Below are 26830 nucleotides of genomic sequence, written 5' to 3' on the forward strand. Positions count from 1 at the left end.
GCCCGGGAGCTCCGGGACAGGTGGCTGGCAGTGCCGGGCGCTGGCTTTGTGCCCAGCCCCCGCCCTAGGCGCGGGACGAGCCATGGGACAGGAACTGCCGGCGCGAGCCCGAGGCGGAGAGTCAATATCTGTGCGGGCGCCGCAGGGACGGACGGGCTCCGGGGACGCACGGACAGCAGGCCTCCCCTCGCAGGTCCCACTCCTGCCCCCATGCGGAGCCCCTCTTTTCTCTCGTGGCCGCCGCCACCACTGTTGCTGCTGCTACTGTCTCCGTGGCCAGTCTGGGCCCAGGCGTCGGCTGCGGCCGCCCCCTCGGGAGCCCGGGGAGACTTGGCCTGCCCCGAGGCGTGCGCGTGCGCGCCAGGCGGTCAGGCCAACTGCTCCAGGCGCGAGCTGCCCGCCGTACCAGGGGGCCTGAACTGGAGCGTGCTCGCGCTGCTGCTGGACCACAACCGCGTGCGCGCGTTGCCGCCCGGTGCCTTCGTGGGCGCTGGGGCACTGCTACGCCTGGACCTGCGCGACAATGGGCTGCGCTGGATGCACGCGCGGGCCTTCTGGGGCCTGGGCGCGCTGCAGCACCTCGACCTCAGCGCCAACCAGCTGGAAGCGCTAGCCCCCGGTACCTTCGCGCGGCTGCGCGCTCTGCGCGCCCTCTCGCTGGCCGGCAATCGGCTAGCGCGCCTGGAACCTGCGGCCCTGGGCGCACTCCCGCTGCTGCACGAGCTCAGCCTGCAAGATAACCAGTTGTCTGCGCTCCCTCCCGGCCTGCTGACCTGCCTGCCCGCTCTCAATGCGCTGCGCCTCCGTGGCAACCCCTGGGCCTGCGGCTGCGCTCTGCGCCCGCTCTGCATCTGGCTGCGCAGGCACCCACGGCCCGCGCCAGGTGAGCCCTGGGGGATGGGGGCGGGGGCGGGCGCGGGCTACCACTAACGCCGCCGCAGCCTCCTGACGCCGCGCCGGTGTCCCGCAGAGGCCGAGACGCTGCTCTGCGTGTCGCCGGGGAACCTGGTGCTCAGTCCCTTGACCGCCTTCCCCGACGCCGCCTTCAACCACTGCGCGCAGTCACTCGCCCCGCGGGACCTGGCCGTGGTCTACGCACTCGGGCCCGTGTCCTTCCTTGCCAGCCTGGCCGCCTGCCTGGCGCTGGGCACCATGATCACCGCCTGCCGCACGCGCCGCCGCCGCCTCGCCGCCGCCCGCCGCCCACCGAGGAGACCGCCGGATCCCGGGCCCTGCTCGGCCTCGCTCGCAGACACTGGGAGCCCCGCCGCCGCCGCCCAAGCCTGAGCGGGCTGCGGCTGCCCTCGAATCTTCCCTGTATGCCCTGCCCCCCTTCACACTCCCTGCAGGCGTGAACAAGCGACACAAACTGAAATTTTCATGACATTCCTTTAGGCATCACCACTGCACACACCGGGTGGGGGGGGCGGTGCGCGCCGGGCCCCTGGGGGGAGGGGCAGCGCGCAACTGCATACCGGCCGCAGGGGAAGGCACACACTCGGACACGGGAAGGGCTGGACCTGTACAAGGTGGCAGGCAGGGCTGAGGACAGTCCCGAGCCAGCGTCTGGGGAGGCCCATCCTGGGCTGCAGGCCGGAGGAGGCAAAGACAAAGCTCGGCCCTCTGGAGTCTGGAGGAGGAGGTCTGACCGAGGCAGCAGGAGCAGGAGCAGCCCCTAGGAAGTGCCTGCCAGCTGGGGGTCAGGGTCTGCTACTGGGGAAGGGCAGGGCCAACTGGGGGGATGGGGTAAAGCGGAAGAGGAGCCAGGATAAGAAGAGGAGGGGGTGGAGCCGAGGCTGCCAGGAGTGGGTGCTGGAGGAGGGGTGACCCAGCCAGCTGGGGCTGCGGGCCCCCATGGTGGCTCTGGTGGTGGCTGGGGAAGGATGGGGCTTCAGTCTCTGCTCCAAGCCCCTCCGTCCAGGGCCAGGTTAGCCCCTCTCCTCACTGCTCAGAGACCCCAGGGCCCTGCCTCTGCCGGAGTGCCCTGTGGCCCTGCCCAGCCAGCTCAGCTCTGGCCCGTCCTCAGCCACTCTGGTCCGTGCCTGGGTCCGGCAGGGGCTGCCTGCCAGGCAGCAGGGTGGGCGGGCGGACGGACGGGAGGCCCAGGGTGGGCAGTCTTGGGCGGGTGGGCTTCCCTCAGGCCTTCCCGAGCAGCAGGACCCATCAGTGTCCTTGGCCGGGCTAACTGGGCAGGTGGGCGCCTCCGGGGGCCTCACACCACGGTGCTGACCGAGGGATCTGAGAGGTTGAGCGGGCCCGTGATATCAGTGGGATGGTACTGCTGCAAAATAGAAATACACAGACAAGGCAGCCCGTTAGCCCAACGCTTGGGGGCGTGCGTGGGGCCGGGACGGGTGGACCAGCCAGCCGGTCGACCGGCAGGCAGGCGGGCGCGGCCTGGGGGAGGCTGGGGGGTGCTCCTCCCCCTGACCCCGTCGTGCTCCGGGACTCTGCGTGGACCGGGCCGCTGTCCCGTCCGTCTGTCTGTCTGTCTGCGGGGGAGGGGGGCAGAGGAGGGCAGGCAGGGCGTCTCAGCTCTCCCTATGACGGGCACACATCTGCAGCTGGCCCTCCTCCCTCTCAATAGCGCGTCGCGGCAGCACTGTGTCTTTTTGGTTTTGCAAAGCGCCGCGTCCACCCCCGGTGCTCTATAAATAAGAACCAACAATCAATACCCGCTGGCCCCGCGGCCTCCAGGGACCCCAGCCCTGAGCTCCCAGTGCCGCCCTGGCCCGGACCAGCCACAGGACAAGGGCAGAGGATCTCAGCGGCCGGACCGACCCCACCCCTCCCGACAGAGCCCCCCACCCAGGCCTCCCTCCGAGCAGGTGCCCAGCCCGAAACAGGGTGGGAGCTGGGCCGCCCTCCCCCGCCCAGCCCCCCCAGCTGGCAGTCCCCCCAGTCATCCCTGTAGGGCAAGGTCAGCCCCAGATGCCACGTGGCACCAGGGCTGGCCTGGGGATGGTCCCTGGTGCCCAGGGTGGCTTGGGCAAGGAGTCTGCTGGGCGCATGTCTCCGGAGAGGCACTGTGAGGGTCTGTGAGCTGCACCTGGACCAGCTAAGGGGCGTGTGTATCTGCTCCGGGGCAGGGGGAGCGGGGGGGCGGGGGGGGGCGGGATTCAGTGACGCCCTCAGAAAGTGGCCCATCACCTGCATGACTTGTGCTCCTCCTTTCAGCTCTCTGCGGGGACACCTCTCCCTGGGCCTGCCCTGATCCTCCTCCCCTCTGGTCCTGCTTTCTCGCTCTCCTCTTCCTGCACCCCTGGTGGGGCTCCTGGCTCAAACTCTGCCCACTTTTCCAGGCCCATGGACCCTCACTCTCCACCCACCCTCCCTATGTCGAGCCCCTCCTGGGAAGCAGAGTAGCCAGGCCTCATGGGCCTCTCTTGGGGCATCACCCTGGACTCAGATTGCTCTGTGCCAAGCCCTGTCTGTGTCCTGGAGATCTGCTCCTCTTCCCATGCGCTGGGGAGGAGGGAGAAGGGCTGCAAATCCCACTTCCACCTTGGAGCATAAGCCCCTGTGGGGTGATGCCACTTCCTCTGGGCTGGAGGCCAAACCCACCCCTGAACTGCAGGGAGGCTGCTGGGCCGAGGGCTGTGGTGGCTCTGGGCAGCCTCCTCCCCACTTGGGACCAGGGTGTCCCTAGCAAAGCTGGGTCCATTTTGGGGGCTTTTGGTCCAAGTGTGTACATCTGGTGCAGTGACAAGCTGCCCAAGGCAGGAGGGCAGGGAATTCTGGGCTCAGGCAGAAGGCCTGGCTCTGACTGGCCCTGAGGGGTGGGGCTGGGGGTCAGGAGCTGAGGCATTGGTCTCCTCCGTGGAGGCCTCCCCTTCCTGGGCCTCTGTCCGGGAACCTCAATGCCCCGGCTCTGTAGGCCACGCTCAGCCTGGGGTGGGGGCCACCCCCTCTGGTCCCACCCATTCCCCCACCTGATGGTTCCCTGTGGCTGGGGGCCTGTTCCAAATCCAGGCCCCAGCCGTCCACCCAGATGGAGCCAGGCCCGGCCCCCAGCCCCGGCCCACACAGAGACCACATGGAGGGGATGCAACAGGCATGGCTCTGGTGAGACACGTGAGACAGGTGTCTGCGTGGCGGGGCTGGCGGCCAGACAGATGGGCGGATGGAAATCACAGCCACCCCTCCATGGACGTCGCAGGGAGGGAGAGAGGGCGGTGGGCCCCTCTGAGAGAAGCTGGAGAAACGGACGTAACAGAGAGGTGGCGTGGCCTCCCGAGGTGAGGAGCCGGGGCAGGGCGGCTCTGGGCTCCCAGGGGCCCCGGGCACAGCCCCGAGGTGGTGAGGCTGACTGGCTGACCAACAACATGACACAGCTTCAAGATGGCGCATGGCGTCATGGCATGTGGGGGGCAGACTAACGCAGAGACACATGGGGAACGAGGACCCAGCGAGGGCCAGCGGGAGAAAGGACCGAGAGAGAGGGGTCTAGAAAGTCGGAGAGAGAAGACCTAGTGTGCTGGGCAAATAGAGATGAAAGGCCACAGCGGTCAGAGGTGGGGTGGGATGACGGGGGAGGGGAGAGGGCACGCCTGACGCACGGGACACAGACACGGAGGGCGGGCGAGAGAAGAGTCGGAGACGTGGGACTGGGCGTTCTTCCCCTTACCGTGTCTTTGGAGGACCTACGTCTCTTGAAGCTGGAAGCCAGGGTGGAGGTGATAGCCCTAAATGTGGCTTTCTTTTTAGGGTCAGGCTCTGCTCTACCACTCTTTCTATCCTAAAATGAATATGTATAAGTGATTAGATGGCTAAGGGTGGCGGCCACACCTGCCCTCGCCTGCTTCTCGGGGGCTGCTGCCCGGCCTGGCTGGCCACTCGGGCCCTCGCTCCTGCCTGCGTTCCTGTGCTAGACAGACGGACCAACAGCCGGACATGCACAGGCAGCCTCTGCTCCTACCCGGGTCTCCGGCCTGACCTTGCTTGTGCTGGGGCTGAGCTTGGGGGGGTCCCGTCTGGCTCTCTTCCTGAGAGATCCACCTGGCTCGCTGGCTCCTGGGTGGCCCTGGTTTACAGGCGTCCCAAGGAGGAGGGGCCCTCCGAGCACAGGAGGAGTCTCCCTGTCGGCCCCACCAGCCATTCTGACCCCCAAGGGGGCACACCAAGATTCAGGAAGGGGCCGAGGGGCTGAAGGCAGGTGGCGAGATGAACTGGAGCCATAGATAGATTGACGCAGCTCCCGGGACCATGGCCTCGGGTCTGATGGCCAGGATGGCCCTGTGCCTACCAGTGAGAGTAGCGACCAGGTCCCAAGAGCAAGAGGGGACAGATGAGAGGTGTGGGGGCTCCAGCAACCCCGTCCCCCCATGGCCCTCCCTCTCTGCCATGCCAGCTTCATCCCAGGACACAGGCTCTGGGGAGGCACCCAGAGAAAGAGAAGAGATGGAGCAAACCGGAACTGGACCGTGGGGCACAAGCCTGCGGGCTGCACAGGTGGGCTGTGGCTAGCCTACACGCAGCCAGTCCCCTGCTGGTGGCAAATTCGCACAGACACGGCCTGGGGTGCCAGGCGGGGCTGGCCGGCGGATTCAGACTGGAGTTTTGCAGCACAGAACACAGCAGGGCAGCAGGGAAGGGGGTCCCGGGAGGGTGCCGAGGAGGAGGTGGGGCGGCGAGGGCAGAATGATTCTCGGACTCACGTGCTACACCCAGGTGGGTCCCTGTCTTACCCTGCCTCAGTTTGCCTTCCTATGGAATGGGCGCCGGCGGGCGACTCTGGAGACAGAGGGGCCAGGTGGAGGCTTGGAGCAAGGCGTGTGGCCTCCCTCAGCTGGCTTTGCAGTGGGCAGCCACCTGCAGGCGGCCCCGCACCAGCGCTGCCCCTGGCCATGGCTCCTAGCTCCAGTCCTGCCCACATGAGCTCCTGGGAGTCAGAGCCAGCGCTTCGGCCTGCGGGGATGGAGGGGGGCCGGGGCCAGGCCGGGCCATGGGCACCAGGCCTCGGAGGGTGGCCTGCCCTACCTGTAGGTTCTTCCGCCACACATTCACCGCTGCGAAGGCCAGCTGCATCTGCTTCCGGCGAGCGTCCTTGTGCCTCTTGTAGGCGATCTCAATGAAGATCAGGAATATTCCTGCCACGATGCCTCCAGCCACCAGCATGAAGACCCCTGTGGGCCAGGACCCAGCCCCTCAGCGGTTGTCTGGCCAGGCTGCGGGCCCCCTGGAGAACCCACACAGTGTCGGGAGGGGCTTTGAGGGGAATGGCGGACCCACCTGCCATGTTCTCGAAGGTGAGGGTAGCAGGGGCGTTGCTGCGAGAGTCACACTCCTGGTACCGCACCCACGTTTTGTCCAGGTCTTCCATAAAGCCGTTCTCATGGGACCTGGGTGGGCGGGGCGTGTGAGCCAGGGCCCGGAGCTGGGAGGCCTCCGAGGCGAGAAGAAGGCGGAAGTGGGAGGGCGTGCGCTGCGGGGTCCGAAGTGGGCGGGGCCTGGCCTGGGTGGGGCAGCACCTGTGTGGTGGGGTCTGGCACTGGGGAGGCTGTTGGAGAGGCATGGAGGAGGGCAGACGAGGCTGACTCACTTGAGGATGGACAGGGAGACGTTCTGCTTCCAGGGGCTGTCCTTGCGCATGCCGATGCCGAAGCCTGAGCGGAAGAACAACTCGCCCGTGGTCACCAGGTCGCACTTCTGCGAGGCCTCGAATTCCAGCACCGCGGAATCCCAGATGAAGGCATGCAGCTTGCTGCGGGTAGGGGCAGGGGTCACAGGAGCCCCGCACAGTCGGGCTGCCCTCGCTCCCGCACGCACGCGTGCACTACTTCGTCCTGCCAGCCTGGAAACCTCGATTCCCCTCCTGTGGTTCCCATCCAGCCTGGACACGCTCACTTTTCCTGTATCGGTGGACGCCCCTCTTGTCCGGCCCCCCTCTCCTTTGTCCCGCCTGGCCCTCCTCGTCCCTTCGCTTGTGGACCCCCCACGCCGTCCCGTCCTCTCGCTCCCCTTCCCCTCACTTGTCCCGCACGGCCTGGATGGCCTCGGCTGCGCTCTCGTAGTTGTGCTTCTCCATGTGCCGGTACATGGTGCTCAGCTCCACCTGCCGCCGGAAGTAGATGTCCACCGAGCTCTGCTTCACCGTCGCGTAGATGAACTTATCTGAGGGGTTCCTCAGCTGCGGGGTAGAGGGCGGGGCTCGAGGCTGCTCTAGGCCCCGCCCAGGGCACGCCCCCGCGGACCTCACTCGCCGCCCCCCAGCGCGCCGGTCTCACCCGCGGGTCATTGATGCCGGTGATGCGCTCCTCGGGCCGGTCCAGCACCAGGAAGGCCGCCAGGTTGGCGGTGTAGGAGGCCACGATGATCATGGCGAAGCCGGCCCACACCATGCCCAGGATGCGCGCCGAGAAACTTCGAGGGGCGCCTGTGGGCAGAGACGGTGAGCTCCGTGCGAGCAATCGCGGGCGGAGAGGGACGGGGCCCGAGCCTGGCCTCACCTTCCCCGATGCCCGAGTTGAGCAGGACGCCCCAGGAGAACCACATGGCCGAAGACAGGGTCAGCGCGTCCTCCTCCTCCTCCTCACTGTTCACCTTGAACCGGCCGAAGGGGCTGCGGGGCGCAGAGGGCGGGCGGGAGAGGGCGGGAGAGGCAGCCCCGCCCCGCCCCTCATCCGCTGCGCCAGCCCCGCAAGTGGAAGTGTCCGGCCCGCGGGCCGCGCTCACCTGAAGCGGTCCAGCAGGTACAGCATCACGGCCACCACGTGCACCGACAGCCCCACTAGCAGCCACAGTGTGCTCTGGAAGGGCTGCATGAACGAGTCCAGCGTGCTCCGGGGTATCTCCTGTTGGTGGACTGGCCGTCAGCGCCGCCCGGGCCCTCCCAGGACTCCACCCCGCCCCCGCCGCACCCCTGTCCACCTTCTTGACCAGAATGGTCAGGCCCTGGTACTTGAAGGGCTTGGAGAACTCGATGTACTGCGCGCGCTCGTTGTTGATGGTCAGCGGCGCCACGATCATGTCCGCCTGACCGCTGAGCAGCTCGCCCATCATCCCGTTCCACTCCTTCTTATTACTGTTGTTTACCTGTGGGCGATACAGCCGGTGGGGACGCGGACACTGTCGGCGCCACTCCCGCGACAGGCTCCCGCCCTAGCCCATCTCAGGGGTCGCCCACTCCAGACTCCGCCTTAGCTCGCAGGCCCCGCCCATCCAACAGCAGACCACGCCCACCCCGTCCCTCCCACCTGCAGGCCCCGCCCAGCCAAGGCCGTGCCCTAGCAAGACCGGGTCCGCGCGGCTCAGGATCCACGCTTACCCGCTCCTGCGTGCCGAACTTGCCATCGGCCACCAGGTGCACCTCATAGGTGAAGTTCATGGTCCGCGCCAGCTTGATGAGCAGATCGATGCAGAAGCCGTAGCAGCACTGAGGCACGGTGTGGCGTGCTGGGTGCGGGGGGTGGGGGAGAGTGTAACCGCGGGGCTCCGGCCTGTGCTGTCCGCCCCGCGCCCGCGCCCCAGCTCCCTAGCCCGGCACTCACGGCTGCCCGGCGACGTGTCGTTGGGCCCAGTGCAGATCACCTTCTTGACCGGGTCCCCGTTAACTGTGAACTCCTCCTTGCACGTGCCGTCGCTCAGTGTGGGCTTGACGTACACGAAGGGCTCCTGGTGGATCGTCACGATCTGGGCGAGAGAGGAGACCCAGCCTGCACCACCCGCCCTGGGCTGCCCCGGGGCGCTGTCCTCTTCTCAGTGCCCACTCTCCCCTGCAGCCCCTCCAAATCCCTGACGTTCCCCCACCTCCCGCCTCTGCCGCTCTCTGGAGCCTCCCTGCTTGGCTTCAGGTGGTCAGTCCACGTTCTCCTCGGCCACAGTCAGCATCACCTGCCTGCTGCCCTCAGGGGTGGCCCCAGACTCCCCGGACCACCCATGCCACCTCAGCGTTCAGAAGGCACACAGCCTCCCAAAAACACTCTGCCCTTAGCCACTTTTCCTTGGGGTCTTGGCTTACACATCCTTCCCTCCATCAGAGGAGCCTGGTGGAATGTCCCGTCTGCCTGGGCACCATCTCTGACTTCTCAGGGATGAGAAACTCCCCGTGCTAGACCAGAGCCTGCCCCCTGCCCCGTGGCACCCATGAGCATGGGGGCATGTCCACCGACACCCACTCAGAGCCTGCACAGGACCTGGGACCCATGGGGATCACCCTTGTCTGATCACCTGGCCTCTCCTGGCCCTCATCCTCCCCAGCAGTGAGTCCCTGTCTGATCATCGGTCCTTCCTCCCTCTTCCACAGCTGATGCTGCCCCGTCTTCCATGGCCTGCCTCTTCAGAGCAGGGGCCCCTCGGGGCTCATACTGGGGCTCTCTCCCTGACTTCAGGGACCCATAGCCTGAGGGTGGGGAGGACAGATATGGGGCAGAGGGGGCTGAACTGAGCACCACATGCTGACGAGGCGTCCGAGGGGAGGTGATGTGGGAGTTGAGCCTACAAAGTAAGCAGGGATGGTGTGAGAGGCACCCTCCACTGGGGGCTGGGGGAGGGTGAGCCTCAGCCACGACGACAGCATTTTGGCTTCTCCCCCGGGGGATTGGGAACCCCTGAAGGAGCTTATTTGCTTTTTAATCTTTCATCATTTTTTTCTGTTACACAAGAATATATGTTTGTGCCTTTAAAAAGTCAATGAGACAAAAAAAAAAAAAAAAAGAAAGAAAGAAAGAAAAGTGAAAACGAGCCATCTGCATCAAACAGCCTGGATGCGGCCATCTGGTTATCATATTGAGCTGTTATTTTCAGGATTTCCAACTCGAGGAGAGGCCGTGCTGGCTTTGGGAAAGCCCAGTCTGCCTGTCACAAAGGGTTGTGACCCCAGGGCAGGTGCTGACAAAGGGGTCTGGGTGAGAGGCCCCGGGGTGTGGGCTCAGAAATCAAATAGGGCCAAGAGACATTTGAAGACTTGAGGACACTGGGGCACGTTGGTTGGGCAGATTGCACTTAGAGTCCTTGCCTTTGGAGATTGAAGGTCCTGGTCTCACGCTGGTGTGGGTCAGCATAGGGAGGGACGTAGGGAGGGTAGAGCGGCCCAGGGATGAGCCCAAAGGAGCAGGAAGGAGTCAGGCCAAGGAAGAGAAGCCATGAGGGATAAGGCCAGCCCAGGGAGGGAGCAAAGGAGGGAATGGCCAGCCATGGGGAAGGCAGGGAGGCCAGGGTCAAAAGGGCAGTTTGACCCAGTCATGGCAGGAGGTCCTGAAGGCTGCGCAGGGGGTGGCTAGGACCACCTGGAGGAGTGATAAGGATGTGGAGGTGGCATCCCCAGGGCCAGGACTCAGGATAGAGAGTGCTGAAGCTGAAATCTACAGAATGACCACCCATCTGTCCCTCTGTCCTCCATCAGCTCATCCCCAGGGGAGTCCTGCCCCACAGGGCTTCCCCAGACTTAAGTGGGGTTGGGTGAGGAGGGGCATTGGAGAGAGTCCATGGGATGAGGGGTGAGTAGCTTCCTCTCCTCCCTCCACCTGCTCTCCCTGCTTTCTCTGCGGTGCCAGGTGTGTTTGATGGCAGCCAGGTGCTGGTCCCATCCCCACTTCTTATAGTCACTTTCGTTGGCCTCACTGTCTCCTTCTCTGGGCCTGAGGGGTTGGATGGAGTGTTCGGGGTGTGGAGCTGAGGCAGGCCCCCCACCTTCAGTCTGGTGGACATCTGGTACCCTCGGGGCTTCTCCGTCTCTCCGCCTGGCCAGATGATCTTTCTGTCATTGGGGATGACCTGGGGGTGGGAGTATGAGATGGAGGGTGGCCACGCAGGGGTCTTGGCCCCAGGACCCTAAGGCCCCAGCCCCCACCCCCTCATGACCCCCACCTACGTGGGTGCCATTGTAGATGCCCACTTGCACCAGCTTGCGGTTCTGCAGGTTCATGATGCTGTAGTTGGCAAACTTCCGGTCCCCGTCCTCATTAAACTCCACGCGGCCAGTCACCCCATCGGCGTATTTGGAAGACATCAGGACTCTGGACAGGACATTGGAATAGACTTATCAGGGACGCGCTGTCTCCCTGGCCTCCCGAGAAGCTTGAGCCCCTCCTTCTGCCCCAGTCCCAAGAAAGAAAGATTGGCAGATGTCAGACCCTCCTGCTGTGAGTCTGACGGATGGTGTGCCTGTCTGCCAGTACCAGATGGACAGCACAGTTCTAGCAGCCCATTGAGTCCTGGGTGCCAGACCCTGTTTCGAGGGATTTCTGTGGGTTGGGATGTTTGATCCTCACAGCAGGTGTTCTTGCTTTACAGATGAGGAGGCAGAAGCCCGGGGAGGACTCAGTGGCCCGTTTGCCAGTGAGTGGGGGAGGCAGGGCTGAAGTCCTGTCTCCCTGCATGAGCACATCTCTGTGTGTGTGTGTACACACGTGGTGTGCCCATCTGGCCATATCTGTGTGCACATGTGATCCTTGTGTGGGATGCACTCCCACGCGTGTACTTGTGGCACATATGTGTGTGCCATGTGCCTGTCTGAGTCTGTCTGTGTGCACATGGACGTGCGTGTGTGCACGTGTGCTGCCTGTACCTGCAGTTGTGTGTGTTCCTGTTGTGGGCAACATGAACCATGTTTCTCCAACATGCTACTCAGTGTGTGTGGGGGGGTGTCTAATGATGAGCTGGGCCAGCCCACCCTGGTGGCATGGTGTCCAGGGTGCTGTGAGCTAACTCTTGCCCCACTGCAGCCGTCCACTTCGGTCTTTGGTCAACCTTGGCTCTCTACAGGCTTGGGTGCCATCCCTGGGCTCCTTGTCTGACCTTCTGGGTCCCTGGAAGCTCCCAGTCCCCACCTGCAGTAGAAGCCTCCTCCCAAGGGCTGTCAGCCACCCCGAGGAGAGGGTTGGCTGCAGTGTTAAACGGTGAGGGCTGGAGCAGTGGAGAAGGCCAGGACTTCTGCGACATTCAAGGCTCTGGTGTCAGTGTGGGAAACGGGGTGGACGAGTATCACAGTGGAGATGGTGGTGGGGGTGGAGAGGAGGTGGGGGGAGAGGAGGGAAGTGGGAAAGGTGACTGTATCTGTAGGATGTGGGCAGCAGGCTGCGCTGGACCACCCGCTGAAGAGCGAGCGACTAGTCCCGCCTCCTAAGAGTGCCCACCCGTCCCGAAGGCGGCCCCGCCCACTTCCGGAAGAGCCGCCACGTCCACCTCTAGAAGGATGACCCCGCTCACCTCTTGAAGAGCGGCCCTGTCTTCCAGATGTTGGTGTTGCCCACGCAGCCCCGCGGCGGGTCGGTGATGTTCTCCTTCTCCAGAAGCTCGTGCACCGCCTGCGCCACCACGCCCACGGCGTCGCTGATGTGCGCCGACTCGTTCTTGCCGTTGATGAGCTGCAGCCCGATGATGCCTGGGAGAGCGTCCCTTCGCTTAGAGCCCGTGGGGAGCCCCGCCCGCGGCCCCAGAGACCCAGCACTCACCGTCCGGGGCGTAGCGCAGGGCATTCCCTGAGATCTCGCGCTCCCCCACCAGCCACACGTACCCCGAACCGGTCATGTTCAGCATCGCGGCTGCGCGGTACACGGTGGCAGCATCGTCCTCGCTGTGGGGCAGAGTGGGGTGACGGGCCAGGACTCCAGCCGTCCCCTCCCCGCGGTCGGTTCTGGGGTCCTCCTCTGGAGCAGGGTGACAGGAATGGGGCCCAGACGCCCAGAGCTTCCCAAGCCACTCTGGCTGGCTCCCAGCCCTTGCTGGGCAGGCTTAGGTTGACCCAGGATGGTGATGGATCACCATGGATGGATCACTTGCTCCACAGGTACCAGGCACAGTTCTAAGTGCTTTACATGGACTGCCTTATTTAGTTCTCACAATATCCCTATGAGGCAGGCATTAGTACTATCCCTGTGTCAGGAGGGGAAACTGAGGCACCCAGTGCACACAAGTGGTGGTAAGTAGCAGAGTCAGGTCTGCACCTGGACAGTCAATCCCAGAGCCCAGGCTCCTGTGACTTCCTGGACAGGCCATGCTCCCTCTGGTCCTCCATGTCTAAATGTGTGAAATGGTCAGATGCTGGTGGGACCCAGTGCCTGGGAGCTGTGTGGAGCATTGCAGCAGAAGCCGCTGGAGAGCCCTGGAAGGGCTCATCCTTCTGGAATCTGCACAAGCAGCTGGGCTCCCCCTGATGTCCGGGGCTGGGGCTGCTGGCAGGACAGAGCACAGGCTGCGGCTTGCAGGCACACGTGGTCCTGAGCTTTTGGGGTGTCCTTGCAGGTGAGCCCCTATGGACCCGGTCCTCTGGAGCTGGAGTCTCCCTGGTTGGGTCAAGGACCCTGGACCTGGACCCAGCAGGGAAGAGAAGGTGGGGCTGTGGGGGCCACTGAGGGTCCTCTCGTGCTTCCTACCTTCCCTTCCCTGACGGGATGGAACTGGCCCCAGATGGGCCTGGACCATGACTAGCACTTTGTTTCTCCAATGCTTGGGCAGTGGGACGCAAAGAGCTTGGGCAGTTTGGCTGAGTGTTGGCTTATTCTCACAATGGCTGACCCTGGAAACCAAGGTGACCCTAGGCTCCCTGAGGAGTCTGCATACAATATGCTCGAGGATTAGCCAACAAAGAAATTCAGACCTTCAGTATTTGCTCTAAATGACAAGGCTACTGTGGGATGTAAGAACACAAAACAGAGACGTTCCAGGCAGCACCACACTGGTGACCCAGATGAGAGCATCCAACCATGACTGCCCAGCCAAACCAGCCCTGTACGTGTCACGGCGCAGCGTTCATGCTGTCAACGGTGCTCACAAAACCTAGCAGAGAAGCTTGTCTGCTTGCCACTATTCGGGTCTATGGCATTTGACTTAGCGGAATGAGCACACACCTATGCTTGTGTCTGTGTAAATCGATATCAGTAGAAGAGTTGTGAACAAAAGCCCGATCAACCCATCAAAGTGTTTTATGAAATAGCCAAACCCAGTAAGGACAATTTCAGGAAGGTAAAAATGAGGAGTATCTTCCTGAAACAAATTCTCTGCACCCTGTAGAAAATTGGTCAAGAATTAAGATTGGCTTCGTGAGGTCTCTGCAAAATGCTCTCAACAGCCACCATGTACAAAATGTGGCAAGTGGAAGTGCCAGGGTCAAGAGGCCCCGTGTCTGCCACTGTCCAGGGCACAGCCTTGCCTCCCTGGGCTCCTGGGAGCTGGGCATGCTGGGCTGGCTGGGCTGCCCTCTGCTGTGGGATTCTGGTTCTCCGCTCCAAGGAGCTCAGCGTGTGAGGGGAGGGGTCCCTTCCTGCCCTGACAGCACAGGGTCCTTGCACAGATTCAAGAGGGGTGCTGGTGGGTGTGGTTGATGTGAGGGCTATGCCTTTGGGGGCAGTGTAAGTACGTGTGTGGAGTATGTGCATGTGCATAGTGTGTGACGTGTACCATGTGTATGTGCGTAAGCATGAGAGCATGTAGACGGAGCGCCACAGAAATGGTAGAGTATTTATGGTCGAGCGCACGATCGTGTAACCTGTATGCTTATGTCTAAAGCTGCACATGTGTCTGTGTGTGAGTGTGTGCGGTATTTGTGTGTGTGATGCGCCTGTGTGTATGTGCATGCATTATGTACGGTGTGTATATGGTGCATACGCTTGTACGGGGTGCATGTGCATGTGTGAACATGTGGTGTGCACACATGTGTGTATGAGTGGTGTGAATATGCTGAGTGCCTGTGCACATGTGTGCACGTTAGTTTACGTTTGTGCACGTGTGGTGGTATATGGTGTATGCTCATGTGCATGCATGCGTGTGGTGTGCACATAGTTTGTGAAAATGTCTCTCTGTGTATGTAGTGTGCGCAACGTCTGTCATGACCACGTCCCCTTCCCTGGACTGACCTCGTTCTTGGAGCCACATCTGGCAAACCTGTCCTTGATCCTGGGGACTGGTGACACAAGGCAAGCCCCCCTCAGCCCATGTCCAGGGGCTTCCCCATGGCTGCAGCATGTGTCTTGGGGTCTCACTGACCAGAGGGAAAGCAGTGGAGAAGGTGCCCTCCCCTCTTCTGGGAGCCGAGCATGGTAGGGTTCTGTAGATTGTTTTTTGTGTTTTTTTTTTGAGGAAGATCAGCCCTGAGCTAACATCTGCTGCCAATCCTCCTCTTTTTGCTGAGGAAGACTGGCCCTGAGCTAACATCTGTGCCCATCTTCCTCTACTTTATATGTGGGACGCCTATGACAGCATGGCTTGCCAAGCAGTGTCATGTCGGCACCCAGGATCCAAACCAGTGAACCCCGGACCACCGAAGCAGAATGTGTGCACTTAACCACTTCACCACCGCGCTGGCCCCCATGGAGGCCTCCAGGAGGCTGCGGATTGGTTTTATGCATGGCTTTCTGGCCCCTGTCCTGGTGGCCACTCTGGTTACAATGTATAGATTGGGCAGGTCTGGTTTGGTGTGAACTCATCCTTTGTAAAAGCGTCCAACAGTTGAACACCTATGTTTTGGGGTAATGGGTTCCTTGAGTTGCTCTGTCCCGGATGAAGGGGACTTCAGATCACTAGCCAACTGCCCACTTGTCCTTCTGTCTGTCCATTGGTCCACCCATCCACCCATCCATCCTTTCATTCCACCACATCCACAAAATCTCTCTCAAGCTCTATAATGAGTGAGGAGAAGGGGAAACAAAGGAGAAATAAAAGGAAAGGGTCTGACAGGCTTTGTCTGGGCGCAGCTTTCCCTGGGCGGGGCTTTCCCTGGGGTGGGGTTTTCCCAGGGGCGGGGCTTTCCCTGGGCGGGGCTTTCCTTGGGGTGGGGCTTTCCCAGGGGCGGGGCTTTCCCTGGGGCGGGGCTTTCCCTGGGCGGGGCTTTCCCTGGGCGGGGCTTTCCCTGGGCGGGGCTTTCCCTGGGGCGGGGCTTTCCCTGGGCGGGGCTTTCCCTGGGCGGGGCTTTCCCTGGGGCGGGGCTTTCCCTGGGCGGGGCTTTCCCTGGGCGGGGCTTTCCCTGGGGCGGGGCTTTCCCTGGGCGGGGCTTGCCTTGGGCAGTGATCGCTTTGGGAGAGCCTTGTTCCGGAAGGGGCTGTGCACCCCCTTGACTTTGTGCGGGCACGTCCTTAAACCTTTCTGCTGAAGCCCTCCCCTCAGTGCTCAGGGTTGGATGGTCAGCACAGGCAAGTGACTCATGACTCTGAGCCCTGGGTTCGCACTGCAAAATGGGGGGCAGTGGGGAATTAGCTCCTTCCTGTTGCACTCATCTGGCCGCTGTGAGCTCTGGAGTGGGGCTGCTTCCTGCCGTCCAGCTGGAGGAGCCCTGGTGGGCCCCACTGCACTCTATCCTGGGAGGAGGTGGGCACCTCGCTCTGAGGTTTATTGACTGAATGTGTGAAAGGACACCTCCCTGCCACTCAGAATATTGCTGGCTCTTTCCAGCACTCCGGACAGCAGCGTTTGGGGTGTGTTCTCTGGGTCAGGTGACCCCTGCTGCTTTTCTCCACTCTGTTGGAGCCTGGCAGAGCTTCTAGGACAGGGCAGACAGTCCACCCAGGCCCTCCTGGCTGTCCCATGGGATGCGGTTCTTCTTTTTCCCATTCTGAGTGGTCTGGCCTTTCCCTTCCTGGGAGAACTTAGTCATTTGCAAATAGGGAGATTTTTTATTGTGGGTTGGTTCCTGGGGTCACAGTGTGGGCCAGGCCCTATCCAGCGGCAGCGTGGTATTCAGGGGTCCCTAATTGGCTGCCTACTCCAACTGCTCCCATCCTTCAGTGCTATGACTCGGGCCCTCTCCCTGCCATGGGCCTTCCCACCTGGGCTCACCTGTATACCACACATCACTTACCTGGGCCCTTTCCCTGACCCCAGCTCCCAGAGCCCCGTGTCACCCCATCTATCACCGGGGTTGTGTTGGCCTTCCTAAGGGCAGGGGCCTGTCCACCTCCCATCCCCAAAGCCCAACTCAGGGCCAGCGGCAGCAGGTGCCTGTGGAAGGGAGGAAGGGCCCAGGGAGGGTTGAACAGATAGACGGTGTTGCCTTCTCGGGTCACCAGGTGTACGTGGTGGGGACTCTCTTTGGCAAGGGTATTTTGGAAGCTGAAGCTCAATTTCAGCCCAACGTTGCCTGGGCCCTAGCCAGGTGCAGCCTGGGTGGAGTTGGGGGAGGGGCCCGGCACGCCCTCACCTGGCAGAGAGGATGATGACCCGGGCCTCCAACTCCCGCGCCTCCATCAGCAGAGCCGTCACATTCTTGGTCCCCGGGTCGAACTGCAGCACCTTCTCAGCCTGTGGTGTGAGCAGAAGTGTTAGCAGGCAGCCTGGGCAGGGGACACAGCGCCTCAGGGTGAGAGTCGGACCACAGCCGCTAGGAACCCCGAGGCAGCTTAGCTAGGGCTGCGGCGGCCTGCACCTGCCACCTGCACTGTCCACTTGCCTTCCTGGCTCTTCGCCTGGCCTGGCCTCGCTCGTCCTTTCTTCAGCCTGCTCACTCTCCTGTGCTTGCTTTCTGCTCTCTCTGCATCTCTCTTTCCACCTCTCACTCCTGTCCTCATTTTTGCACTGAGCATGCAAGCTGAAGTGGACCGAGACTCAGAAAGAGGCGTGCAGCGGACAGGAAACAGAAAAGAGTTTTGGAATGCAACCGGGAGTGGAGATGGGGCTGACTGTTCCAAAACCATGGGAGATCCTCTTGGGCCTTATTCTGAGGCCCCTGCAGGAGTGGCCCAGACCCCGGCAGGCAGGCGGGCGGCTGGGCGGCTGGGCTCCCTCCTGGGTTCCTCGAGGAAACCCTGGGGGTCCCAGAGATTTGCATGCACTTCCCGGAGAGCAGCTCCTCCTGCGGCCGCACCTGCCTCTCGGGCGCAGGCCAAGACCGAGGCCATGGTGGGTGGGCCGTGGGTACCCACACAGCCGCGCCTGCCCTCTCCTGCCTGCGGCTGCCTGCCTCTCGACCTCACTCTCCTCACTGCTCGGGCCTGCGGCGCGGCTGGGCCAGACGGCGGCCCTAGTGGCCGAGGCGCCGGAGGCCAGGGCTCCCTAGTCGGTGGGTGGCGTGCACGTCCATGCATATATACCTTGGGTCCGCGCTTGTTGTCATAGGACAGTTGGTCGAGGTTTTCATAGTTCCTTTTTTTACTCTGATGAATAATGTGCACAGAGAAAATATGCAGACACAGAAGAAGATTATAAACGGTTGAAAATGACGGCGCTAAAGCTATCACACCACCTCCTCGGACGTCTGCAGACGGGCGGGACCTGGAGCTCGCAAACACCTAGGCCGGGGCGGGCCGGGACCGGGTGGGGCCGAGGGACAAGGGGCTTGGGGCCACTGAGGCTCCCTCCCGGAGCTGTGCTCTTGGAAACGGTCACACTTGGGAGAAACGGAGGCCCTGTCCGCGTCCATGCCAAATGTGTCCATTTGGGGTCCCACCTGCCACCCCCACCCCTGCCATGCACCTGCTGTGTGGCCCCAGCAGTACCCACCCCATCCCACGTCAGTCCTGAATGGGGAGGGAGCACCTCCTCCCCGCTCCCTGCCCCCTCTGTCCCTCCCCCTCCCTGGGTCCTCCCTCTGCCTCTCTTAGAGATCTGGGTGTTCTGTTCTCACAAACTGGTGTGTGCACACTCATCGACCCACGTGTGTGATGGAGGTCCAGTGTGATAAGAGTTTGTGTGCATATGTGTGCACAGGGGTGACATGCATCCGTGGACATCTGCATGGGAACGTTAGTCTGCGTAAGCCCATGCGGGGAGTGAGGACCAGTGCCATCTGAACACTTGTGTGGGTGTATGTACGGTCATGTGCTGTGAGCTAGTGGGGTGAGCATGCCCATGGGCCACATCCCTGTGTGTGAGTGCCTAGGCTGGGCCAGGACAATGCGTGGGAAGGTGCGTGTGGTCTGTGTGGCGGGAGGTGTGCAGTGTGAGGAAGTTGTCTTGAGAACGGCCGCCTGTGCCTGTGAGAGTGAGCGCAGGTGGCTAGGTATGTGGAGTGTGACTGATGAGCATGTGTGCATGTGCACTGGGCTTGCAAGTACATGTGGCTATGGGTGGACATGCCAGGAGGTAACACACCTGCTGCATGTGTGGGGTGCTATCTCAAGAGGGGTGGGGCCCTGTAGTGCTGGTAGCCAGCCCTCCCTCCCAGACTTAGCCAATCCCCCAAAGCAGGAACCCCCAGGACCCTCTGGGCCTGTCCTCTGGCTTCACCCCCCCCAACCGGTGCCCTCTACTCCCTTCAGGGCCTATGGCACCTTGAGGGGCCCTGGGTTGGCACTAAGATTAATGAAGCCAGCTCTGACTTCACGGACAGAGCATGCTCCCTGCCACCCCCTTGGTCTGGCCTCCCACGGCCCTCCCCAGCCTGGGCCTCCCTCCCTCTCTGCCCTGCTTGGCTTCCACTTGACCCGTGGGCTGTGGCCTGGGTGCCAAACGCCCAGGTCTCTGGGCTGGGTGAAGGTGAGACCCTGGGCCTCCTTTGGTGAGCACCAGCTCCTCCTCAGGCTGGCAGTGGGGGATAGGGGTCACTTGGACCCCCAGAAATCCTTGCTCTGGTGTCTCCACAGCCCCACAGAGTGGGGGCCAGGCAGGGATGGAGTGGTCAGTGTGTCCTAGAGCCAGGCATCTAATTGGTCCCAGGAGGAGTCCAGAGCCTAGCCCCATGGTGGGAGGTGAGGAGAGGAAGGCACTGGGTGCAGGAGGGGGAGCAGGAGACTGAAGGGGGCAGGGTCCGGGCTGGGGGTGGGGCATGGCAGATATCCCCAGGTGGGGTTTTGGTGAGGGTGATGGGTGGCTGGGAGGTGGAGGGCTGCAGGGGAGGCGAGGCCAGTGTGAAGACATGGCATGAGTGACAGCAGAGAGGGGGCCAGGTCTTTTGGGGAGGGTGCATGGTGCGTCGTCGTCACCATCACACTGAGAGCGGCGCCCTAGAGGAGGCTGCTGGGGGGCTGGGCCCGGCCAGTCTGCCTGGGAGGGTGGCGGGAGTCACAGGGTGGGGGCAGAGCGGTCAGGGTCCGGCGGGGCTCTGGCCTGTGGACACACGAGGAGGGAGGGGGTGTTTGCGGAGCTCCAGGTGGTCCTGCCCTCGCCCCGCAGGGACTGACACGAAGGAGATTTCGACTAATGGCAAAAGCAAGTGAAATGAGCCGAGGACAGGCTGGGGCGGGCGCTCGCCAGACGCGTGGTGCTGACCATGCACGATGGAAAGAAAGGGTGTTCACACACGGGCCACAGACACAGCGGGCGCTCGCCCGGCTCCTGCTCCTGCTCCTGCTCGGCTCTGTCTCTGCGCCGAGGCGCCCCGCCCACGCCCGGGCCTCACCTTGGACTCGCGCTCCTCCAGCAGCGTCTCCAGGCGCTTCTGCGCGGCCCTGCCCTCGTGGTCGTCGCTGACCAGGAGGATGATGTGGTTCCAGCTGTAGACGCGCATCATCTCAAACCAGACGCTCGACTGGTGGGAGTAGGGTGGCACCGTGCGCAGGAAGCTCAGGTGGATGCTCTGTGGGGATACCGGAGGCTGATGGGTGGGAGGGACCGAGACCTCTGCCAGGCTGGCGAAGGCAGACCAGCGCTTCCCCCGCTGCTGCCCTGATACGGCTGGGGGACGCTTCTAGACCCCAGACACCGGGGTCCCTACTGCTCCCCACTCCTCCCTTTACACTAATGGGGGATGCTCGCCAGCAGACAGGGACCCAGTGGGACTTCCTGATACCCCTGCCCTCACACCATTCTCTTCTCCCTCCCCCCCCCCCCCCCCGAGTCTGAGAAAAAGAGGCTGGGTGTTTGCCAGCAGCACCCTGACCACATTGGGTGTCTGTGGGAGTGCCCCTGGGGCAGCTCCCCACCTTCCGGGCAGCACCCCCTGCTGGACAACTTAGACTCAGAAAGTTCTCCCTGACATGCAGCATCTCAAAGATCCCCTCTGGGGCCACACGCTGTCCTTCTACAGTTATTTACATAACCGTAGTATTTGTTAGGAAGTTTCCACTCTCGGGGTTAAACATTTCATCTCTTCACCAAGCCCAGAGGTTGTCGCTTGCTGGCTTGACTTGCTTGTCTGTGTGCACTAACCACCAGGGAAGGGCATGCTGGGACTCAGGCATGGAGCAGGCTCTGCCCTCCTCAGCCTAGGTTCTGTGTCTGTCCAGGAAGCACTAGTCCCTTTAGCATCCCTGGGGACAGACACTGATCTTGTGGTCCTCTGGGACCTCCAGGTTCTTTTTTCACCTGCTCCCTCTGTGTGGCCTGGGGGCAGTGCCTTGGAACCCAAGTGCAAGAATGCCCCTGTGCCTCTGTCCACCGTTCACCTGGCAACATGGCTGCAAGGGAGTTGTAGTTGGGGTCTTGGTCTGGCTCTCACCCAGGCCTTCCTGGTTCATGTGTTGGGCACAGACTGGCTGTTCGTTGGGACCACGAGTGGAGCCAGGGTGGCGTTGCAAGGTTTGACCATTAGGTTTGCTCTCATGCCGGACCAGAGCGTTGGACCACAATCTGGCTCTGGGCTGGGGGCTCCTGCTGGGCTGGGGTCCTGCCCTGGGAGGGGGCTCCCCCAGCCTCTCCTGTGCTCCACCAGCTGTTTTCCTGCACTTTTCTCCCCTTTGCGTGTGAGGTGACCAGTGCCCAGAGAGGCAAAGGAGGCAGGGCTGGAGGGCTCAGGCAGGACATTTTGTTTCTCCACAGCTGTGGTCTCAGTGCCTCTGAGCATTCAGGGTGTCTCAGCTGTGTGCCGAGCTGCCAGGGCCCCAGGAAGGGTGGCTGCTCTGGCCTCCAATTAACCTCCTCCCTGGAAGGCCTTCTCAGAGAGCCCCACATCCTGGCCTCACTAACCCCTCGCCTCTGGGCAGACCCATCCCTGACCTCCCCAGAGACCCCTGGCTGGGATGACCTCTGTGCCGTAGGTGGCTTTATCTAAGACTCTGGGCTCCCAGCAGGATGAATTTGGAGAAGACGAGGAAACCCAGGAAGCTTCGGGCACACAGCTCAGCTCTCTGGCCCCTCAGTTCAGGCACCAAGCTGGATGTCCCCTGCCAAGCAGCCCCTTGGGGACTGTCTGCTGGTGGCCCCAGACCTGGAGGGAGATGAGGAGCAGGCTGTGGCAGCCCTCTTAGCCTCTTGGTGGCTAGTTTGCACTCCAACTGATGGGTCCTCTCAGAACTGTGGGCAGACACTGTGGGAGAGCTGTTGACCTAGAGCAAGTGTCCTGCAAAACCAACCTGGTGACCTCTTGGCTCTTCCAGCTGCCGCTCCAGGATTGGACACCTCTAGCCAGAAGCCCCAGCCTGCGGCCACAAGAGCACCCCATGATGCTGAGCAGTGGTCAGGCCGGCCCCTCCTGCCGTGAGCTGTTCCTCATTCACCCTGCACAGGCCCTGCGGTGGGAAGGGCTGGGAACCACAGCTTCCTCGCTGCCTGGTATCCAGTCTCAGGCTTTTCCTCCTCCTGGAGCCCCCTTCTCCAGCTCTCCAAAGCCCGCCTGTCATGTTGTCCAGGAAGCCTCCCTGTGTATGTCTTCTCCTGGCCCACAGAGATCTCTGCTGCTTCGGGGGGCTTGCTGTTGGTGCCTGTCACCTGTCAGTGGGCCATCTGCCCAAGTGGGTGTGTGTATGTGGCTGCACACATATGTGAGCATAGGTGTAAGTATGTAAGTGTGGGCATGTATGAGTGTGTGATGGAACGTAAGTGTGTGTGGGGGGAGGGTGAATATGTTAGTGTTATGTGATTGTGCACCTGAGTGTGAATGTATGAGTATGCGTGCAAATGTGCATATGGGTGAGTGTGTGTGAGAGCACACGAGTGTGCATGTGTGTTTGTGTGCATGTGCTCATGGGTGTGTATAGGTGTGAGTGTATGGATTCGTTTGTGTCTGTGTGAGTTTATGTGTTGTGAGTGTGTGTACAGGTGAGCATGTGCATGAGTGTGGGTGAGTTTGTGTGTTTATGAAACTATGAATGTGTGTGGGTGTGTGTGTGAGCGTGCCCAAATGCGTGAGCTCATGTATTGCCTTGCTGCTCCTTGAGCACAGAGCCCATGGCCTGAGTACCTCTGTGCCCCTGCCCCATCCTGGCACAGCACCTGCCCACCCTCCTTCCTCCTCCCCAGCAGCTGCAAGAGCCAGCCACCCAGGTCTGAAGACAGGAGCAGAGCAGCGGGGTCCCCATTGAGTGGTCAGGCTTACCTTGTCTGAGTAGATGGACATGCGGGTGGTCAGCCCCAGGACAGGGATGCGGTAGAAGCCAGCTGTGTAGGAGACGGGGGTGGGAGTGAAGTGGTCGTTGGGGGTAGGTGGGTGGCTAACTAGGATGGCATAGACCTGTGGACACAAGGTACAAGGTCAGCTCAAGCAGGGGGCAGTCCGAGCACTGTGCCAGAGCCAGCCATCAGAAACGGCAGAGGCTGAACCTGGCAGGCCAATGGGGGGCGGGGCACCTGGGGGGCACCACTTTTGTACACACACAGCCCCAGGAGCACACACCTACGAGGCAGGGGGACAACACCCCATAACCACCCTCTGACTATACATGAATTGTAGGGAAAGGCAGAGGCAGAGCTGGATCCCAAGAGGACACACCGGGAGGTGGCAGGTCCCTCCTCACCCGTCTGCTGGGGTCTCCCCTCAGTCCCCCCACACTGGGGGGCTGCCCTGAGGTGTGTGGGGAGACTCTGAAAGGGGGGCAAAGGCCTGTCCCTGTGATGTCTGGGAACCGTACACGCCGCCCCCGCCGGGCCGGGCAGCAGGGCTGGTCTTACGTCATGCTGACAGCCACACCTAGGACACCCACTGTCCCTTCTCTCAAGCAGAGGTAGGCGGAAGCTGGTGCTCCCGAGAGGGAGGGCAGCTTCAGAAGGTCTGACTCAAGCACCACAGACGGAGGTTTAGTGGGAGAAGCCAGGCAAGGAGCTGCCCAGGGGCCAGGGTCCCTTTTGCTGGTGTCTTCCAGGGGCGGGCCGAGCTCGGCTCAGCTTGAACAAGGCCCAGGGCTGACTTTGATCAATGACCACATCCTCAAGGAAGGGAAGGGAGGCACTGGGGGGCAGCCCCACCTTCCTGCCGGAACCAAGGCCCCAGTGGGCAGGTATGAAGCCAGTGGCTCAGCCCCGAGGCAGGGAGACAGAATGGGGGGCAGATGGCTCGGCAGTTCCACACCACCCCACATTAGAAGAACCTGCATGTGTCCCACCTGTGCCTTTTCCCGTCTCTGAGCCACAGGGCCCACCTGATTCTGCAAACGGGGGCGGGGGGCGGTGAGTGTGCTGGCCTCACATGGCAGGGGCGATGGCTGCCATGCTAGCACAGTGCCTGGCTTGCAGGGTGTACTCAGTGAGTGACAGGTGCTGCCATCACTTCTGCTCTGGCACTGGCTGTTCTCTGAGGGGACAATGCCCACAGAGAGCAGAACTGTGAGTGAGTTAGAGGAGGGATTCCCCAGAAAGGGTCCCACCTGGACTCCCTGATTCCACTCCTTCATGTCCCTCCCCCATGCCAGATGGAACATGTGACCAAAGCTGCTGGCCACAGAGGCTTCACCTAGTCCTGTCCCATGCTGCCCTGGGCTGGGGCACAGGAGTGGATTGTGAGTGGCGAGGGGCAGATTTCCGAGCAAGGCTCTGGCCTCTGCAGTTGGAGCTGCTGGACTGGTCTCCCTCCCCTGGCCTCATCTCCAGTCTTCGCCTGAGGGCCTGGCCAACGTTTGCATGAGGATGTGTGTACACACGTGTGACCACACAGGTGTTCATGAGTGTGTGCTGGGATATGCGTGTGTATAATGTATGCCCCAACATGCCTGCATTTGTATGTGTGTGTGTATGTGTGATTGAGCCCAGTGTGGAAGACACACGTGTTTGCATTGCAGCTGGGCATGCCAAGCAGTGTATGGCACATGAGTGTGTGTGTCCATGGATGTGTATGTGTGGGTGGGCAGGTGTGCATGTGAGTGAGCATGTGCAATTGGTTGTGTAATGCGGATGTGCATGAGTGTGTGGTAGTGTAAGTCTGTGCATCTCTGTGCACAAACATGGATGTACTGTGTATGTGCGTGTGTGTGCTTGTGTCTGTCTGTGGATGTGGCGTGGCTGGCAGGTGAGTGTGTGTGAGCAGCGCTTGGCCTGGTGTCGTCCCGCCTCTTACATAAAGGGCTGCATTGCAGTGATCCCGTGGCTTCATTGGGATTCAGCAGGCGGTGCGGCCCAGGGGCGGACAGCTACGACAGGCAAAATCTCAGGAGTCGTGTCCTCCCCCGCTGCGCTGGCTGCCAGCGGCTCCCATGCTGTGCCCTGACACCTCCCACATGTGCAGTCCCCACTCCCACCCTATGGAATACCCTGCTTCGACACCTCGGCCATTTCCCATCTTGGGCAGACCTGCAGGTGGGGGAAGGGGAGGGACGAAGGGAAGGAGATGGAGAAGCAGAAACAAAGCTGTCCCCAGACCCCATCCAGCTTGAAGCCCTTCAGTGCATGCACGTGAGCCCAGAATGCCCACCCCCACGCTGACACCAAGCGATGGAACAAACTGCCAAATGCCTGCCTGCCATATGTCTGCACACACTGGTCAGGATCTGGAGCCCTGGGACCCTTGTGAGGACTGGCCACTGTGGCAGGGGACCAGTCTGGGAGCCAAGAGGGGGAACTGGCAGACATTGGTATTTGGCTGCTAGTAAGACCACCCTTCTCCAAAAGGAGCCAGCTGACTTAGGGGTCCTCTCTTAAAGGAAGGAGAGGGCTAAGAGAGGATGGAATGAAACTGGGACAGCAGGAGGAATGGAGGGTGATGGAGGGAGGGGGGAGTGGAGGGAGGAGGGGCAAAAGAGGGCACAGCAGGAGCCCTGGGGGGGCCGGCACCTGGCTGGAGATGAGGTCCTCGCACACCGACAGGGCCATCTGGATGGCGTTGGGCTTGTGGGTGACAGAGGTGGCGTTGAGCTGGATCTTCCAGGAGCCGTGCCGCTTGTTGGCCTGGTTCACAGCCTCGCGGAACATCTGCTCGTGCTTCCGCGTGCTCAGCACCGCGCCGATATTGACGATCTTGGGGTCGCAGGAGGCACGGGCGAAGGAGCAGGAGAAGAGCAGGGCGAGTGTCAGCAAGCGCATGGTGCTCATGGGCTCGGGGCAGCGCCCTGGCTCTGGGCAGCACAAATGCGGGGCCCTTGGCGCATCCCCAGCGGGGTGCCCCGGCCGTCCTGCGCGCGCCCGATCCCGCGGGCTGGGGGCGCCACGTCTTTCCCGGGAGCCCGAGTCCCGGGACGTCTGCGGGAGTGAAGGGGGCCCACGGGCTCCGCCGGCCGGGGGGGTCCCGGGCGCGTGCGTCCCCGCGCTGGCCCTGGCGCTGCCGCTGTCCGCGGTGCTGAAGCGGTTCCCGGCGCTGCCCTGGGCGCCCGGCGCCGAGAGGACACCGGGCGGCGGCTCCTCCCGGGCTTCGCTGGTCCGATTCCCGACGCTGCGGCGACTGCGGCAGCTGCGGAGCCGCGAGCGGGGCCAACGTCTCCTACCCCTCCCGCCGCCCCCGCTTCCCAACACGGAGCCGAAGGGGGGGCGCCTCCCGCGCCTGAGTGTGCGCCTGCGTTCGTGTGAGCATTCGTCAGGATGCGCGGGAGCGGGGAGCGCCTGCGTGAGAGTGTGTGTGCGAGTGCAAGTGTGTGCGTGTGCGCGCGTGTCCGTGTGGGTAGGTGTCGCTGGGACAGTGACCTGGCTGTCTCGGTCCTGCAGGGAGCTGAGTCCGTGTCACTGCGTGGAGCCTTGCATATCTTTTAACATGACCGAACGTGTGCCAGTTTGTGTGTGTGTGTGCACGCGCATGCACAAGTCCTCACCCATAGTCAGCTATATTTCAGGGCCTGACTCTGCCCCCTGGAGGCCTAGAGGTGTGGAGAGGCCCTAAGCCATGCCTCTGGGGAGGGACAGGGGGCTCCTCTCTCCAGAAGGCTCAAAAATGGGGGAGAGACCTCATTTGTCT

General features: G+C 62.2%; 2 protein-coding genes across 9 annotated transcripts; one reads left to right on the top strand and one right to left on the bottom strand.

Annotated features, from left to right (window-relative positions):
* Window positions 1-1390, top strand: LRRC26 (leucine rich repeat containing 26). Its single transcript, XM_014828144.3, has 2 exons — window positions 1-883; window positions 971-1390. The coding sequence occupies exons 1-2, from the start codon at window positions 211-213 to the stop codon at window positions 1285-1287; spliced, it is 990 nt and encodes a 329-aa protein (XP_014683630.1). The 5' UTR covers window positions 1-210; the 3' UTR covers window positions 1288-1390.
* GRIN1 (glutamate ionotropic receptor NMDA type subunit 1) lies at window positions 1371-26468 on the bottom strand. 8 transcript variants are annotated; one of them, XM_070518239.1, is made up of 21 exons: window positions 25720-26466; window positions 23057-23191; window positions 20204-20380; window positions 17958-18020; window positions 17069-17169; window positions 12393-12514; window positions 12148-12322; window positions 10811-10955; window positions 10630-10713; window positions 8490-8631; window positions 8267-8394; window positions 7870-8034; window positions 7675-7793; window positions 7449-7561; window positions 7227-7375; window positions 6972-7129; window positions 6542-6703; window positions 6232-6341; window positions 5980-6125; window positions 4628-4738; window positions 1371-2281 (listed from the first exon to the last, which is right to left on the bottom strand). In XM_070518239.1, exons 1-21 carry the CDS (start codon window positions 25975-25977, stop codon window positions 2213-2215), a joined length of 2832 nt encoding a protein of 943 aa, XP_070374340.1. In that variant the 5' UTR covers window positions 25978-26466; the 3' UTR covers window positions 1371-2212. The 8 variants fall into 8 exon arrangements, with proteins under 8 accessions (XP_070374340.1, XP_070374339.1, XP_070374343.1 ...); XM_070518238.1 differs by having other exon boundaries at window positions 1371-2648; XM_070518242.1 differs by lacking the exon at window positions 4628-4738 and having other exon boundaries at window positions 1371-2648; window positions 25720-26468.
* Between the last annotated feature and the right edge of the window lie 362 nt (window positions 26469-26830).

This window comes from Equus asinus, chromosome 10 (assembly GCF_041296235.1).
Source record: "Equus asinus isolate D_3611 breed Donkey chromosome 10, EquAss-T2T_v2, whole genome shotgun sequence".
Lineage (NCBI taxonomy): Eukaryota > Metazoa > Chordata > Mammalia > Perissodactyla > Equidae > Equus > Equus asinus.